The following is a 17,013-nucleotide window of genomic DNA, read 5'->3' as shown; positions in this document are numbered from 1 at the left end:
TTTTTCATTCGTAAAATGTCTTTAATTTAATACCTGAAGTTTCATTGATGTTAAAGAATGGCGTAAATGGGTTCCCTTCAGACACTAAGCCGTATCTGATCTGCCTAGGTGCGCCCTTGTCTCCGTCTTCAGCTCGAACTTTCACTATCATATCACCCGGACCAACTTGTTTGGGTAAATGTGTTATTGGAGGTGCTGAAGTAAATACTGGCGGCATATCTTGTACGTCTTGAACTACGACGACTACTTCTAGGCCGGCAATATTCCGCGTATCCTTCCCCACTTCGATGTATGGGTCCTGATGGAAGAAACATGGCTGATTTAATAATGTTCGAATCATGTTTATAATTCGTAAAATGCCGCTTATAAGATAATCAATCGATGCTAGTTATGACAAACTTTGGGTTTTTAGGCTTTTTTTATAGCTTAGATGGATGGACGAGCTCACGGCCCACCTGGCGTTAAGTGGTTATCGGACTTCTACAACGTGAATGCCGCCACGCTCCCTGGTCATGAGTTCTCAGGTCTCGCTTTTAACAGTACAACGGCTGCGCCGCCCTTCAAACCGAAACGCATTACTGCATCAAGGCAGAAATAGGCAGAGTGGTGGTACCTACCGCGCGTCTGATAAGACGCCTTACCACCAGTAAACAAATGCGAAAATGTCGAAAATATGGCCTAGCGATGGTAAGTAGATACCATCACTCATGGTCATCCGCAATGCCAGGGGCATAGCCAAGCCGCTAAATTGTTATTATAAAAGCATTTCTTTTGTAGGAAAGCCTGATTTAAATTTTTCGAATTCTTTAGTTGCAAAGAAAGAAAACAAAGTAATATATTAAAAGAAAACTTAAAATCCACCAATCTTGAATAATTGAAATTACTAGTATTGAGTAACTAACAATAAGGGAATCATATTTTGGTTCAAACAGTGTTTGACATGGGCTTGGCAAACTGCCCTTCAGGAAATTAGTAGATTCAATATGCTGTTGATGTTAATAAATAGATATATTATTATGATGATTTTTATTCATATTGTTGTTTTATTTAAATTTTGTGTTCGAAATTTCCGTAACAAAATTGAAATTGTCTTAACGAATAAATTAAAACATATAATGTAATTTTTATAATCTTAGTTTGAGATTTCGTGAAGAATACTTCAGTGAGCTACAAGGACAAAATTAAATGTCGTTCGATAAAATCCAATTAAGATCGTTTTGAGTGTATTTTGCAAGCACGATCGCAGTTCATTCCGATACATGTTAAACTAGGGTGTTTCGACTCTGGCATAATTAGTCCTAATTATGCAAATAAGTTCAATTAATTTGAATAAACACAGCGTACCACGGCCAGGAGTGTCAAATGGTACATCGATTGCGCTTCGAAGTCGAGCGGTCCAATCAGAAATATCGTTCCCTCGGTGTTTTCTGTTGAAACTCTGCGTTGGCGTATGGCGAATAAAGGCGAACCCTGGGAAAAAAATAAAACACCACGCTTAATTTAAATTTGTTGAATTGTTCTTGTTGTTTTAAAGAGCACACTAAATCAAATGAGGGAAAGTTTTGTTGTTAATTTAGTTTAAATCACCTGTATGATACGTAACGTATTTTTTTTTATCCTACCTATGCTGATAGCCTTGCTATTTCAACTTCTCCTTGATGTGTAGGCGAGCTCACGGGCCTCAAGCCGGAAGAGTTGCTAACAGTGGCCCTAGCAAGAGCAGTGCTTCGCAGAACGCGACCCACTGAGAAGATCCGGCAAGAAACTCAGTGCTCTGTGTCTATGGGTTAATTTACTCTTCGAGCCCTTCGTCGCAAGCGACGGGTTCGACGAGGACGATGGCCGGTGCTTGAGGTACCTAAAAGCACCGTTAATGGATCGGGACGATCCGTAATGACGTGTTTAGGGCGACGTCGACTGTTTACCATTCGGTTCACAGGATCGGGTATGCGTACCGTCATAGCGACTGTATTGCTATTTATATTCTTATTTGCTTAAGTAAAATATTGTATCTTATTTAAATTGTCATGATTTTACTGGTGGTAGGGTTCTGTGTAGAAGCCCGCCCGGGTTGGTACCACCGTCCTGTCTATTTCTGCCGCAAAACAGTAATACTGTGTTCCGGTCTGAAGGACAGGATAGCCGGTGTAACATACATAAGGCTGCCCATCCAGGCCAGGATAGGCAGCGCATCTGAGTCTCTGATGTAATTTGGATGTCTATGGGCGACGGTTATCATTTCCCATCAGATGAGCCGTAAGCTCGTCTGCCTATCGAAAGCAATAAAAAAAAAAAAAAAAGATTCGATAAAACCGCAAACTCGGTGATACAGATTAAATGAATATGTAATTGCTAAGGAAATATAATCTAAAGCTATATCCAAAAGTATAATGTTAAATTATGAGAATAAAATAAATGATGTGCTAAAAAGACATGAATATTTGTATAAAAAAGTGAAACATGAACTCCATTAGCCTGTTAGTCTATGGCCTCGGGACGCAATCAGCCTACTCTCCGGTTACTACAGGACTTTTAACGCCTCAAGTCTAATATACAATAATGGCGTATTTAAAACTCGAAGCCTTTTTGGATTTGTTTCGCTTTTAATCGCTATAGTTCCGACGGAAAAATCAGGAATTCTCTATTGCTTAGCGGCTACCATAGACAGCGGTCATAGATCTTTAATTCTGGCTACTTTATCTGAAGGATAAATACTATAAAGATAAGGAGTAAATTCTGCCTTGTTGTACGAATTTCAATATTTTTTGAGTTTGTTTCCTCTTAAATAATGTCGACGGTGGAAATATTTCGTAAACTCATATCAGTTTGGTATTTTTTTAAAAAAAATTAAACTCTGACATAGTCGTCTTTAGGTCCCGTGATCTGCACTTTAGAAAGAAGATAGAAATTGACATTTATACTATTAATTACCAAGATCTTAATAATTGGATACAGCGCAGCCGATACATTTACATATATTACATACAATTTATGTATAGGCCTGTGTGTTAAAATTTTAGTTATTACAGATATTAAAGTAAATATATTTTAATTTCGGTTTTTCAAATATGTTAACTCATTAAATAGTAAGTAATAAAAACCAGTTATTTTCATTTCACTAGACTGACACAAGAACTCAATAATTAACATGCATTGGAAAGCAAAATTCGTTTTAACTCAATACTATACTTGATTATTGTAATTTACAGTTCATTACGCATCCCGCCTTCCCTTAACAGCCTATTTTCTCTATAATACACAACTTCCTTTATCCGCGAGAAGCCATGTAAAATTACTTTTCCCGTGTTAGGGTTGCATCGCCGTGAAAATGATAAGCCATTAACGCACAGACAAAACTTCATTATGTGGTTGCGATGAAACTCGCGCCAAACAAGCGGCGGCGTTTGAAAATATCATTAGGTGACCCTAAACGTGGTTCATACTTCACGCATCTCATCTAAAACCACTTTATGAAGTTAATTTAATTATCTCACTTGGTTTCTTAAATGTATTATATTAAATTTAGTGGAATATTTGAAAGGATTCAGTTACATCATTCAGTCACATATTAAAATAAAATTTCCACAGCTGTTAATTGAATTTCAATGGATCGTGACAATATAACGTAATATCAAATTTATAATGAATTTAACAACAAAAATCTCCCTTTTCAGGTTCTGCATTATATTTTCTAAATTATATTTATGACAAAAAACGATTCAGCATAAACTGAGAGCCTCTCCTAAAATGTTTGACAATTAATGATTTTATTTTTGCGTTTCTTGACATAATGTAAGTGAAATGTGAATTGATTTTTAATATTAATTGATACCATGTAGGTATGTAGTCTAACGTATCACGCGATTAAAATGCAAATTAATTGCTCACCCAGAGCTCCAATTCCAAAGGTTTTGGTGACAGGGGGTTCTTCCTTGCAATAACAATCTCGAGTTCTGTACCACGCTTCGCATCCTGCAAACAAAAAATGGTTTTTAAATGGAAATGCTATATGGGGTAATGTAATGTTTGAAGTTTTATAGATTAGACGACTAGTGACGCGATATGTGTAGTCTTTGGAAATAGCGTGTTCTAGAATGTTAAAAACAGGAAGATTAATCTTCTTCTATATAAAAATGAATTGCTGTTCGTTAGTCTCGCTAAAACTCGAGAACGGCTGGACCGATTTGGCTAATTTTGGTCTTGAATTATTTGTCGAAGTCCAGAGAAGGTTCAAAAGGTAGATAAATATGAAAATGCTCGGAATTAAATAAATTTAAGGTATTTTATTTATCGATTGAGGCACTAGTCTAACGGGTCAGCTAGTGCTTAATAAAATCGCATAATGTGCTTTAATAGACGTAGTTTGACTGCAAAATTGAAATTATTTTTAATCATGTCTACAACTCGCCTAAATGCTTATACTATTTAGCACGACTTAGAAGTAGTGACGAATATTAACTGGTCTAGAAAAAAAAACGCGCTATCTCCAGCAAAGACGAAAAGCTTTTAAAATATTCGCGATAATATCAAGCTAGTAACGTTAAAAGTCATAATTAAAAAGAAAAAACTGAACAGTTCTTTCATAAGACTAATCATAAATAACAACAAATTTTTCTGATCCCATTTTTGGATAACGATCACATGCAGATGTCATTTGAGTGTCCCATGAAATGCATAAGTTGTCCGACGATGACTGTCATCAAGAAAATATGAATCGAATTATAGTTTTAACGATGCCGGATGCAATTTATCTGTTCAAGTGTGAGTTAAACTGGTTTTTTCCATGTAGCTCTAGTTGCATAATGTAGATGCAACGGTTTATTTAGTTTAAGTGTGGATTTTTTTTTACGTGCCCACAGAGTTTAAGGATCTTACAGTTCTGCTGTTAACGAGTTATCGGAGCCCATGGACAATCACAACACGAATCGCACCACCGACCTTGTGACATGAGGTCGAAGACTCATTTCTAAAATCGGGTATTAAAATAAAATCCGCGAAAATGATAACTACCATATTACTGGTGGTAGGACGTATTGTAAGTCCCCACGGGTAGATACCAGCATCCTGCCTATGTTTGCAGCGAAGCATTACAGCTTAGAGAATTTAGGGTATAATTATTGGAGTCCATTAAACAATTCATAGCAAATGCCGGCACCCACTTGACACACTAGCTGGATGTTTGACTTGTATTTAGTAACAGCTTTTCAAACCAGGGCTTTGGTTATTTTGCTGCTCTAATACTGGTTCGGACTCATCAGAAACAACGTAATACATTTTGCAGATTTCATTTTAATTAACGATATTACTCCTTGATCGTGGAAGACGTTCGTACACGTGTATTCTGGTAATAAAATGGCAAAAGCTGTAAATGGTGATAAAGTGGTAACTGCCTATCTTAACAAGATAGGAACCACGGAATAGTTGTATCAATTACCAATATAGAATGAATGAAATGAATTTTACCAATACTAACTTTAACCCTTTCGTTTTTAATTAGCTAGAAAATATAGTTGTTACCGGTAAGCACTATTAGACACTATAGTGTTTAAATTTTAAAAGAATAATTGGTATTCGAATTTCACCTCAGGTACTAGCACTATGCTGGGTTGATGAGGGAAAATCGTGTCCCTTGGTGTTGTCGCATTAGTGCCGGTTATGGAACAGGCGATGCGATTGCTTCGTCCTCTGGTATTTCTGACCGACAACCTGAAGTCCACGTAGCGTCCTGGCTCCAATCTCCGGAGGAGGATCACGTTGGCTTGGCACACGGAGTTGTAACGTGTGCAAGGGAGTGTCTCGATGCCGATGTCTAAGCGACCCATTTGACCTAGACATAAATGATTACGATTAAAATGTTTTACGTTTAAATATCAATCAATGTTCGGACGGTTTAAATCACACCGTTCTATTACTGATGGTAGGACGTCTTGCGAGTCCGCACAGGTAGGGACCACCACCCTGCCTATTTCTGCCGTGAAGCAGTAATGCGTTTCGGTTTGAAGGGTGGGGCAGCCGTTGTAACTATACTGAGACCTTAAAACACATATCTCAAGGTGGGTGGCACTAAATGCGTTGTAGATGTCTATGAGCTCTGCTAACCACTTAACACCAGGTGCGCTGTGAGCTCGTGCATCCATCGATGCAATAAAAAAATAAAAAACAATACACTCATTTGTTTTTCCTCATTTGTCTAGTCGGCCTTATTCTTTATTAATCAATTCTGATTATAAAGGATTTCGGATCGAATAGTTCGCAACATAGAACAAAATTGATTTTCAAATAATTGAGTTATTTAATATTTCACCAGATTGACAGTAGTTTATGATATTGAATGATGTCTGAGAAAATCATGCGTTAAATTGCGTAATAATAAAGCAATTGTCGTTCAATATTATCGGGTTGGATTATAATGTTTATGTTTAGTGATGCTGTTAATTTTCTCACCGGATAAACCTGCTGCGGAATTAAATGAGCAGCGCAGCACACTGTGATTTGTTTCTGATGCACCGCAACGTGCATTTACGACTTTAGTGCACATCAAACATTAGATTCATTTCGAAAATAAGGAATCTGAGTTTAAAGTACTTTGAGAAAATTTAGTCATAGATTTAATGTTTGTTTTTCTAATTTACGGGAAATTTATAAGAACTACTTAAAATATGTTTTTAAGAAAATTTTAATTTTTTTTGCCATCTATTATTGCGTGATATTAGAACAAAAAGGAACAGAAGGTATATTTTTATAAATCGATTAGAAAATGAAACGGTTAATAAATTTGCCATCTCTACGTCATAAACAGAATTAATTTAGTAATGCGTTTCGGTTTGAAGGGTGGGGCAGTCGTTGTAACTATACTGAGACCTTATAACTTATATCTCAGGGTGGGTGGCGCATTTACGTTGTAGTTGTCTATGGGCTCCAGTAACCACTTAACACTAGGTGGGCTGTGAGCTCGTCCACCCATCTACGCAATAAAAATAAAAATTGTTGTTACCGCGATATGCTTTTCAAATTTGTCACACTCATTACTCCACCGAGAAGAATCGGTGAGTAGCACAGGTCTAGCCCTTTTTCAATTACCAATAGCTTTTCTTCTACAAGTATTGATTGACTATATTACAGTAATAAAAAAGATTAACATATATTTTTTTAACACTTCATGTAAAATTTACACTGTCGGACTAAATGCCTAAGGCATTCTCTACCACTCAACCAAAGGCAGTGCAGAGTAAATAGTGGTAGGTGCAATGAAATTTATATTAAGTTACAAATACATACACAAACAAGTATATATTATATATACATATATCTACAATCACATATACATATACCTACATACATACATACATATAATAGTTTATACAGTATTAAAAGGAATATATTAATAAATTTTATATTGCGCATAGAAATTTTTCGAAATCTTTTCTCTGTCGAATGCTCCTTTGAAACTTACCAATGAGCTCGAAATGCAATGGATAATCAAAATCAGGATCGGAGGCCCTGACGCGGTAAATGACTGAGCCGACGGCCGCGTCTGCTGGTACCAGCACTAGCCGCATGAGAGTGCTTGGATCGAAAACAGGCTCGCCAGCATGGACACTCCAAGCGAACACCACTACCAGTGCTAAAGCGAACGTCATCCTGGAACAACGAAATGAACATATAAATTTGTGTTATTTTTATTATGTAGTCTATTTTTGTAAACAATATTACTTGATGTTAAAAGTATATTGTGTGTATTTTGAATATATATGTACAACCAGCTAGCGCGATTTTTTTGCCTGACAATAGGATATATGTAAACAATTCCCAACGTACGATATAAATTAAACTCTAGACGAACGTATTGTTTTTGTTTTTCCTTGATTCGAAAGTATATATTATAAAAATATATTACTAAATCGAAATCTTTACAAACAGGCAAACGAATTAATCGATATAAAGTTACTGTTAAAACCTTATTCAAATAAATGTATTCTAATTTCGTGTAATGCCTTTGCATTGTTTTCGAAAGCAACGGTTTTTGGAGCCATTGTGCCTATTCGAAAGAAATCCTGTAATCAAGTTTAACGATTCAAATTGGTCTGAATGTTTCAAAGAAACAAAAGATACGTTTGCCAGGAAGAATATTCTGTAGCGAAATTGTTTTGATGAAGCTTATTTCATTATTTCAGAGAACCATTCTTGCCAGAGAAAATAATTCGCGTATTTTTCGGTTTATTTGTCCTCACTCGTAACGTGTTTGAGTGACATATAATTTGGTTAAGGTCGAGGTAAACCTTGAAATACAGGTGCTCATCAAGGTTTTTTTTTTTTTCCACAGGAGAAAATCGCCGGATCCCCACCCGCACGGCGGGTGGGGTATGTGGTAGTTGAACCTCACTAAAAACTCCTGCCGCTCACAGCCGGCGCCCTACCCCGGACCGGGTGGGAACCCAGACGGAGCTATTGAGACGGCGGGACAGGGTTTACGCAGAGCATATTACATCCATCCCGCCGTCCCCCAGACGCCGGACCGGCGGCCGCCAGCGACACGACCGCCGGTTCCCTCGGTCGACGGGCCAAGAGCCCGCATTGATGGCGCCGCGCTACACCTTCCCCCGGAGAGGTCGGGGAAACGCGGCTTACCACGCCGCCCCACGCCTAGGCTCCTTCCCGCACAAAACGGGTGGAGCCCGAAGCTCTTAGGGGGCCGGGTTACGGATGAGACCCTGGTCCCGACCCTCTGCTCGGCGGCGGCGGATTTCTGCGTAGTGAGGAGAGCTTTGCCTCACTTGCCCCGCCGCCTCCTTCTGCGAGATGATGCACTCGCAGAAGTCGAGCATAGCCTTCCAGGACTCGTCACCGCCAAGCATCGACGCCACGACGCCAGGCAGCGACAAGTCCGGTCCTATCTTTGCGGACCAGGACACGGCGCTGCACCTCCCAAGCGGGGCAGACAGCGAGCGTATGCTCCGCCGTGTCCAGGTCGTGTCCACAATGGTGGCACCTCGTCGTCGGCTCAGCTCCTATCCGGTGCAGGTACTTTCCGAAGCATCCGTGCCCAGTCAGCACCTGCACCAGACGGAAGGTGAGGCATCCTCGGCCACGATTCACCCAGTCATAAAAGACTGGGTAAACTGCCTCGACGGTCCGTAGACCCCACGTGGGGTTGGCCAACCGCCTCGACCACGATTCGAGCACGGACCGCCGAGAATGGACCTTCCGCGCCCGCAGCTCACTTTTGGAGGGACGCACCACGCCCAGAGCACGAAGCTCGCTGCGCTACCGATAGTCGGCAGCGAGCGACTCCGCCTCCAGCTCCCATGGTGGCGTCCCCGCCAACACACACGCCGCCTCGAAGGAGACGGTGTGATATCCACGGATGACCCTGATAGTAACGGTGCGCTGCGGCCGGCGCAGGAACCGAGCCATAGCGGCCCGGTTGCGTGGCTCAGCCCATACAGGCGCACCGTACAGGGCCGCTCATCAAGGTAAGTGAATTTCTCCAATAATGCAAAAATGGAATTAAGGGTTCATATACAAATGTGGTTAATTAATTACTCAATGCAAAATACGTATGAAATTTGAAATTTATAACGAAACAAATTATATTATCAAATTAATATAGAATAGGATCATAGAATCAAATTAATTTATCATGTTATTTCTTTGTAACAGGAGAGAGAGGCAATGACCACGGAATCTGGGTTCGATTTCTGGTCGATGTATCTTTGTAATAGATGCTTACTATTTGCTTGAGACTTGCTATTTTGTGTTATGTAGATTTCCAGTTGGGTTTCCAGTTACCCTGGAGAAAATCCTAGATACTAACAGTTGAATGTGTAGTGTTATAAAAAACTGATCTTTACCGTAACAGTTAAATAATGAAGATTACTTGGTGCGTGCGGTAAGCGTCAAACCGCAAAAGGGAAAACTGTTTTGAAATCTATGAAACTCACTGTCGCTTCTGCGTAACGACCGGGAAACGACTATTTATGGTTTTAGTGGTAAAACAGAAATGTAATCAATTGGGGTTTCACATCACGAAAATTCAAATAAATATATACATATATATACAGGTTGTCCCAGAAAAAATGGATAATCCTAAAACACCTCATAGTAGAGCTATTGGGAAATGAAAAAAAAAAATAAAAAACATATTTCTTTGGTTGTACCCAAATTAAAAATACAGAAAAGATACCAAATTTCATGATTAAACTTTAAGTTCAGATTAACTTTTACAAAAAAATACACTAGCTACTCATAAGATTTCCAGCATATTTCTTATATAGTCCGTGTAGAATTTTATTTTGTGTCCCCAATAGCTCTACTATGAGGTGTTTCAGGATTATCCATTCTTTCTGGGACACCCTGTATATAAATATATATATTAATATACTTTAAAAATCTAAATGTAGTTTTAAAGCGCAGGTTAACTTAGTATTCATTACTTCGACTTAGTAACTACTGCTTGCTTGCTTTAAATGGGTAGATAGACACCTGGTATTAAATAGTCAAATATGAATAGTCAACGGCCGTCTGGTGTAGTGGTAAGTGACATGGTCACTACACAAGGGGTCGCGGGTTCGAATCCCGCCAAGGGAAGATATTTGTATGATAAATATAAATGTCTTTTCCAGGGTTATGGATGTATATTAAATATGTGTATGTGTATAATAAAAATCTTATATTTATTTCCGTTATCTGGTACCTGTAACACAAGTTCTTTACGAACTTATCACGGGACAAGTTAACGTGGCGTGAATGTTAAAAAAAAAAACAAAAAAAAAAAACAGTTAATTACTCGTAAGTTTAAATATGATATAAAGATGACATAAAAATAAAAATAGAGTATAGACACTTGAATACCATAAATCATTTTGACACACATATCATGAGGTAGGTCGTATGCGTAGACTAGTAGTCTTTACATAGGGTTGATTTTTGTTCCAAAATGTTTTCACTTCGTCGATGACGTTCATCAAATAACAATATTATATATTTGTATACAAATTCAAATAACATCAGGCGCTATTCGCGAAACTTTTCCAACATCTAATTATCGCGACTGATTATTTTCTAGCCTGCTGTGTTAAATATAAACACAGGGTTAGTTGAAATGCGCGCTGTAATGTCGAATTGCAAACTAGACTAAATCCGTTCTCGGCGTGTCCTGTGTACAGCCTTATCTACTTCGGTGCAGTTGTATCAAACAAGTTCACTAGTGCTTTAGTGCTTTAGAACTTTCGTATTAACACGACCTTTGTTTTTAAGTGATCGTCATTATTTAATATACCTAATTATTTGAATCCATCGAAGTGACAATGCGTAGAAATTTATTTTTAACTTAAAAAAAAAGAAAGTATTTTATGATTACAACCTAATTGAAAATTATTTGAATATTTTTAAAAAAATACAAAATGCTCATAAAATGAAATTTAAAAAAAAACAGTTCACTTAAAAACAGTGGACAAGGCAAAACAGATTAACATCAATTACATAAACACGAACAAATAGACTGAACTTAAACAATTAATATTGTTGGAAAGGCACTTAGTTGGACCTATACTTATTGCTTGTCATTAAGACACTGTTTAAGTAATAACCCTTGAAATTGAAGACAAAGTTGAGAAACGAATTTGTTAGAATTCTGTGTAGTTTAGTATCAAGATACTGTGACCTCGTGTATGCACCAAAAGTAATGGTAAATTATTTGTCCACGGCCAACACTCGACGCTGCAGACTCTAAATCTTGTTGCGTGCGAATCTATAAACTACATGATAATTCCAGCCATCGACAGAACTAAATACAACATTATTTTCACAGCACATTTCTGCTCACGTCTCTATGTATTCCGTTAAGAACGCAATTTTATGATCAGCATTGAACTAATTTATTGGAGCTTAATAAATTATAATAATCCTCAGTAATACGATAATCGAGATCCCTTCATCGCAATTTTACCATATTATTGTTTGCCGCGTCAATTACGTGAGAGTACTTTTTCTTCGACAGAAAAGCAATTACTGCCATTCGATTATACAGAAAAGCGCAAGAACGCAATTAAGGGACTATTATCTCTTGGTTCGAGGATTTGGGCGCTAAAATCATTCGAGGGCTGTATACGTTTATTCGCGTGAGTTTTATGTCCATTTTGTTATATGCAAATCTTATACCTTTAAACGAGCAATTCTTGTATATTAATATATACGAATCTCGGAAACGGCTCCAACGATTTTCATAAAATTTAGTACCTATACAGGGGATTTCGGGGGCGATAAATCGATCTAGCTACGATTTATTTTCAGAAAATGTTGTTTTATTCGTGTTTTCAATAATCAACTCTTCCCGACATCTATTGGCGAATAATAATACTATTTTTCTTAATTGAGGGCAACTAATCGCTTTAAAGACACAACAAGATGGCGTTATCAAAAAAAAAAAACCGGTCAACATCTAGTATTATTGAATAGCGTTAGTTCGTGAAGATATATATTATTATTCGTCTCCGCCAACCACGAAATGTTATTAAATCTAAACTAATATATAAATCTACAGTGGTTTTTACGGATGTTCCGTTATAACTACTCCATGCATTCGATTGACTTGAAGCTTGGTATCCATACATGTACTTAATAGGTTATAGGGATAGGCTAATATTTATATGAGTGTTGGACTCCCTAATAATAATGACAATAAATAGTAATGTTAATTTTAAATGTCCAGTAAAGCGGGCGAGTACGGCTAGCTCATAATATATCTCGTGACATTAAAAGTCGAAACAAATGTCACGAATACGACGATAGTGTAACATTTGTCATTATTATTTATGAGTTTGGTATAAGGAAGCGAGCTCGATCTCGGAGTGTGGAACAGTCTAGGGCAGGCTTAGATAAGCGGCAAAAATGGCGAGCGCACGATGTCACCGCTGGCGACCCCGACCGCACGTAATAAACTCTGGTCGGCTTTGGTCACGGTTAGCATGATCATAACTAAGCATATGTGTTCAACAGACGTGAGCGTGAGACGTGAGCATATGTGTTCGACTGACGTGAGCTACGTCTCTTCAACTGAATTGTAAAGGATCCATTTTTTTTATCTTTACTATTTATATATCTCTCATAATGTTCATATATTATATAAGGGTGATGTTTATTTAATCGCAAAATAAATGCAACTAAATTCTATAATTTAGTTTCATTCATTTTAATTATAATATCTAATGGTCAATGCATATACACTCAGTACATATACATACAGAAGAGATAAACTCAATTTAGTTGTACAGTTGTACCAGTTCAATTAAGTATTTATAATTTTTTTATTGCCCTTGTAGGCAGTCGATCATACTGCCCACCTGATTGTGAGCGGTTACCGTCGCTCATGGACGTGAGCAATGCCAGGGGCAGAGCCAAACTGCTGCCTACCGAATACATATCATTTTCTCTCTTGCGAAAACATTTTTTTTTATTGCTTCTTATTGTTATTTTTTAATATTATTATTTTCGAAAAGTAAATTGTAGTAATTTTAATTGAAAATTAAAATTGGAAAAAATTCATACGTAACAACGCGCTGACATCAAAGTACTCGAAAAAGTTTAGCTACTACAACATATTTTCACTGTTTGAGCCCCGTGAGCTCACCTACTAGTTAAGGTTCCGCTGAAATAGCCTCTCAAGGCTTTCAGAATAGGTAGGAAAAAAAAAGTGTTTGTTATAAGATTAAAAGTAATTATTATTTTTATTAAATTTTAGATTTGGATTTATTTAACTCACCAAAACTACTCCAGAGCTGCAATTCACCTCAGATACAGCTGTGTATATATGAAATGTGATTATTAACTAAGGGAGGCGAGCGAGTGTTGAACTCAATTCAAATCGCGATTGGACAGCACCAGTATAATTTTATTGTTCCTGACTGATCGATTCCTAAAATACGATTCTAACATTCCATTTCATTGTAATAAACGATCCGATCGTAAAAATTACCATCCACCAATTGAGTTATTTATGGAAAAGCTTAATATAAATTCACTCCATATCAGAATCGATACGACATATTTTATTGCGTGAATAATACGGCTTTAGAATCACTTTACTAAAACTGATGGGAAGTCTGTTAAGTTCTTAAACGGGATTAAGCTAATCCCATATTGGAAAGTTAATATTGACTTCGGATTAGAACTACAAAGGTGATAGAAATAATGGGTATTGTTGTAATTTATCTTTTTTTGGCTTGAGCTTATTTATGCACACGTTCTCAGGACCTAACTTAATGATATAGCCGTGAGCAAATACAATCCTTGGTCATCGTTTATGTACTGTGTTACTGTGTGGTACTAATAATATAATCAGAAACCCCGCAGTCCTAACTACTACAGTTTTATTATTCCTAATGTATGATGGAAGAGAGAGCGGTAAGGGCGGAGGTGTAGCTATAACCTAGCTCAAAGTATTGTTATTCTACGTTATACAAACAAAATACAATAAGAAAAAAGTCGCATTTGGTAAAAATATATACCCCCCGGTGAAGGTAGGGCGACCTGAGGGGTTGAGGCCGCGCGGTGCACTACCAGCACTCTTTTTTTTTTTTTGTCAGGAGGAAATCGCCGGACTTCCGCCCTTCACTGGGGATGGAGGGCGGGGCATGTCGGAGTCGAACCGACTAAAACCTCCTGTCTCGCAACAACCAACGTCCAAACCTCGCATGAGACAAAACTCATGAAAAGGCAAAGGGGGGAAAGTGAAGCGTTTAGTGCGGAGCACGTCTCTCACATCACCCTCCCCCTCGGGACGCCGGACTGGCGGTCGTCGGCGCCACGACCACCAGCCCTCTCGGTCGGCAGGCTATCCGAAGCCCGCCTAGATGGCGCTGGTTAGAATGGTCTTTCCTACGGAATACCCCGCTGGGTCAGAACCAGCGTGGGTTGAGGATAGCCGGCCTTCCATCACCCGGATGCTCATGCATAAAACGCGTGCAGAGCAGCTTGCACGTCGTCTTCTTAGGCCCCCTTCGCCGGTCCCCAGGCCGACATGTGAGGGGACCCGAAACACTTAGAGGGCCAGGGCTTGGGCGATATCCGCTTCCCTGACCCCCGCTCGACGGCGGCGGGCCTGTGCGTCTCTCACGCGCCCCGCCGCCTCCTTCTGCGAGATGGTGCACTCGCAGAAGTCGAGCATCGCCTTCCACGACTCGTCGTCACCAAGCATCGATGCCACAACACTCGGCAACGACAAGTGCCGAGTGTTGTGGCATTCCTATTTTTGCGACGAGGACACGGCGCCACTCCTCCCATGCGGGGCAGGCGACGAGCGTGTGCTCCGCCCTGTCCAAGTCGCAACCACAATGGTGGCACTCTACCGTCGGCTCGGCTCCGATCCGGTGCAGGAACTCACCGAAGCAACCATGCCCAGTGAGCACCTGCGTGAGCCGGAAAGTGAGGCGTCCTCTGTCACGATTCACCCAGTTCACAAGAACCGGGCGAACCGCCTCGACGGTCCTACGACCAGCCGAAGAATCGGCCAGCCGTCTGGACCATGACTCCAGCACTACCAGCACTCTAGCGCGCTGCCATGGAGTAATATATTTTAGATAAAAAGAGGTTGGCGGTGTATCCCGTCCCAACCCGGCAAACTGGTTCTGGTCCAGCGAGGTATTCCGGGACACCAGCGGCACCGTCTGGGTGTCCCGACGGGCTGCCGTACCGAGACAGCCGACGTTTCAGAGCATTCGATTCGTCTCGAAGGCTGCGTCAGCCGCGCGTTCTTGGAGTGCTCTGCACCGCCTGGTTATAGTGTTTACCACGATAACTCCCTTACCTCAACCAACTTCTGACCTCGGAGGGTATTGGACTCTTGGGCAAAGATTGCAGGGGAGTCGTTTATTGGGTAGGGTCCTGAAAACATCCTTGGGACAGCGGATCCTTCCTTTCGCAGTCGCGGACCAGTTCCACATACCCCGCGCGCCCCCTAGGCGCGGGGACCTCGTAGAAGGATCGGAACCCGGTCCGAAAAATGGTAAATATATATGTATTTAACAATCAGTTGTTGGTGATATGAATTGCTTATATGAAACATTCAAATATTTATTCTAAAAAGTAATAATATTGTGAATTTGTTACTGCTTGATTTACAATCGTTGGATTGAGATAGGAATACTAAGAATATCTCTTCTAGATAAATAGACAATTCCGGGATTCAATCTATACTGAATTATGTATATGATACATGAAGTATATTATAGTAGATGTGTGTTTGCAGTAAAGTCAACTTTATATGCATTTGTTGTTTTGTAAAACTTGCTATTTCATAGGAACGTTCATATAATAATATCAGGAAATTTATTCTCGGATCCTCCCTCTGCCAATTAGATTCCGTTTCGTTATTAGTGCTCCGTCACATTTTCGAGTTCATTTTCATTCATTTCAAATTCTTCACTGCAATTTAAAGCCATTTGTACAGCTTTTTAGACTTTTACATAGGAGCCCTGAATATATCCAGTATAAAATTGAGAAATTCGTTAAGAAATTTTAGTCAGAATCATTTAAGTTTTTTTGGAGACGAAGCCAACCCAAGTCCACAGACGTGTACGTTGATTTCCAAATTAGAGACATGTACTTCTGCTTAATTCGCAGTAATAGCAGCTCAACATTTAAAGAATGAAAAGGATAGTGTAGATCAGGACTCCATAAAGAATGTTAAAGACGTAATATAGAAATTACAAAATGTAATTGAGTATATACATAAGTAATTGAAACAGACGAGACATTAATCGTCAAATCAAATTTGAACACAAAACTAAATTCAGTTCGGTCACCGTACTATTACTGGAAGTATGAGATTGCACCAGGAACTCCAGTAGCCAATTTCGCATAATTCTCAGTCAGTTAATGGAGATATTGGATAAGATAACTACACAAATGGAGTAACAGTAATTGGAAATGGTACGGAACCTTATTAATGGTACTGAAGTTAATCATGGCTATTTATATAAGGAGCGAGGGCGTGAATCGTGCACAACTAAGCTAAGG

General features: G+C 39.1%; 1 protein-coding gene across 2 annotated transcripts in view; it reads right to left on the bottom strand.

Annotated features, from left to right (window-relative positions):
* Positions 1–17,013, bottom strand: part of LOC101738491 (cadherin-86C) — a 138,032-nt gene that overhangs the window by 16,677 nt on the left and 104,342 nt on the right. For both annotated transcript variants that reach the window (XM_038014421.2, XM_004929403.5), the window contains exons 3-7: positions 7,454–7,641; positions 5,583–5,827; positions 3,889–3,972; positions 1,345–1,470; positions 34–298 (exon numbers count right to left, since the gene is read on the bottom strand). In XM_038014421.2, coding sequence (XP_037870349.1) covers positions 34–298; positions 1,345–1,470; positions 3,889–3,972; positions 5,583–5,827; positions 7,454–7,641 — 908 coding nt within the window. The remainder of the gene's footprint in view (positions 1–33; positions 299–1,344; positions 1,471–3,888; positions 3,973–5,582; positions 5,828–7,453; positions 7,642–17,013) is intronic.

This window comes from Bombyx mori, chromosome 12, assembly GCF_030269925.1.
Source record: "Bombyx mori chromosome 12, ASM3026992v2".
NCBI lineage: Eukaryota > Metazoa > Arthropoda > Insecta > Lepidoptera > Bombycidae > Bombyx > Bombyx mori.
This window is presented reverse-complemented; position numbering and strand designations above follow the sequence as displayed.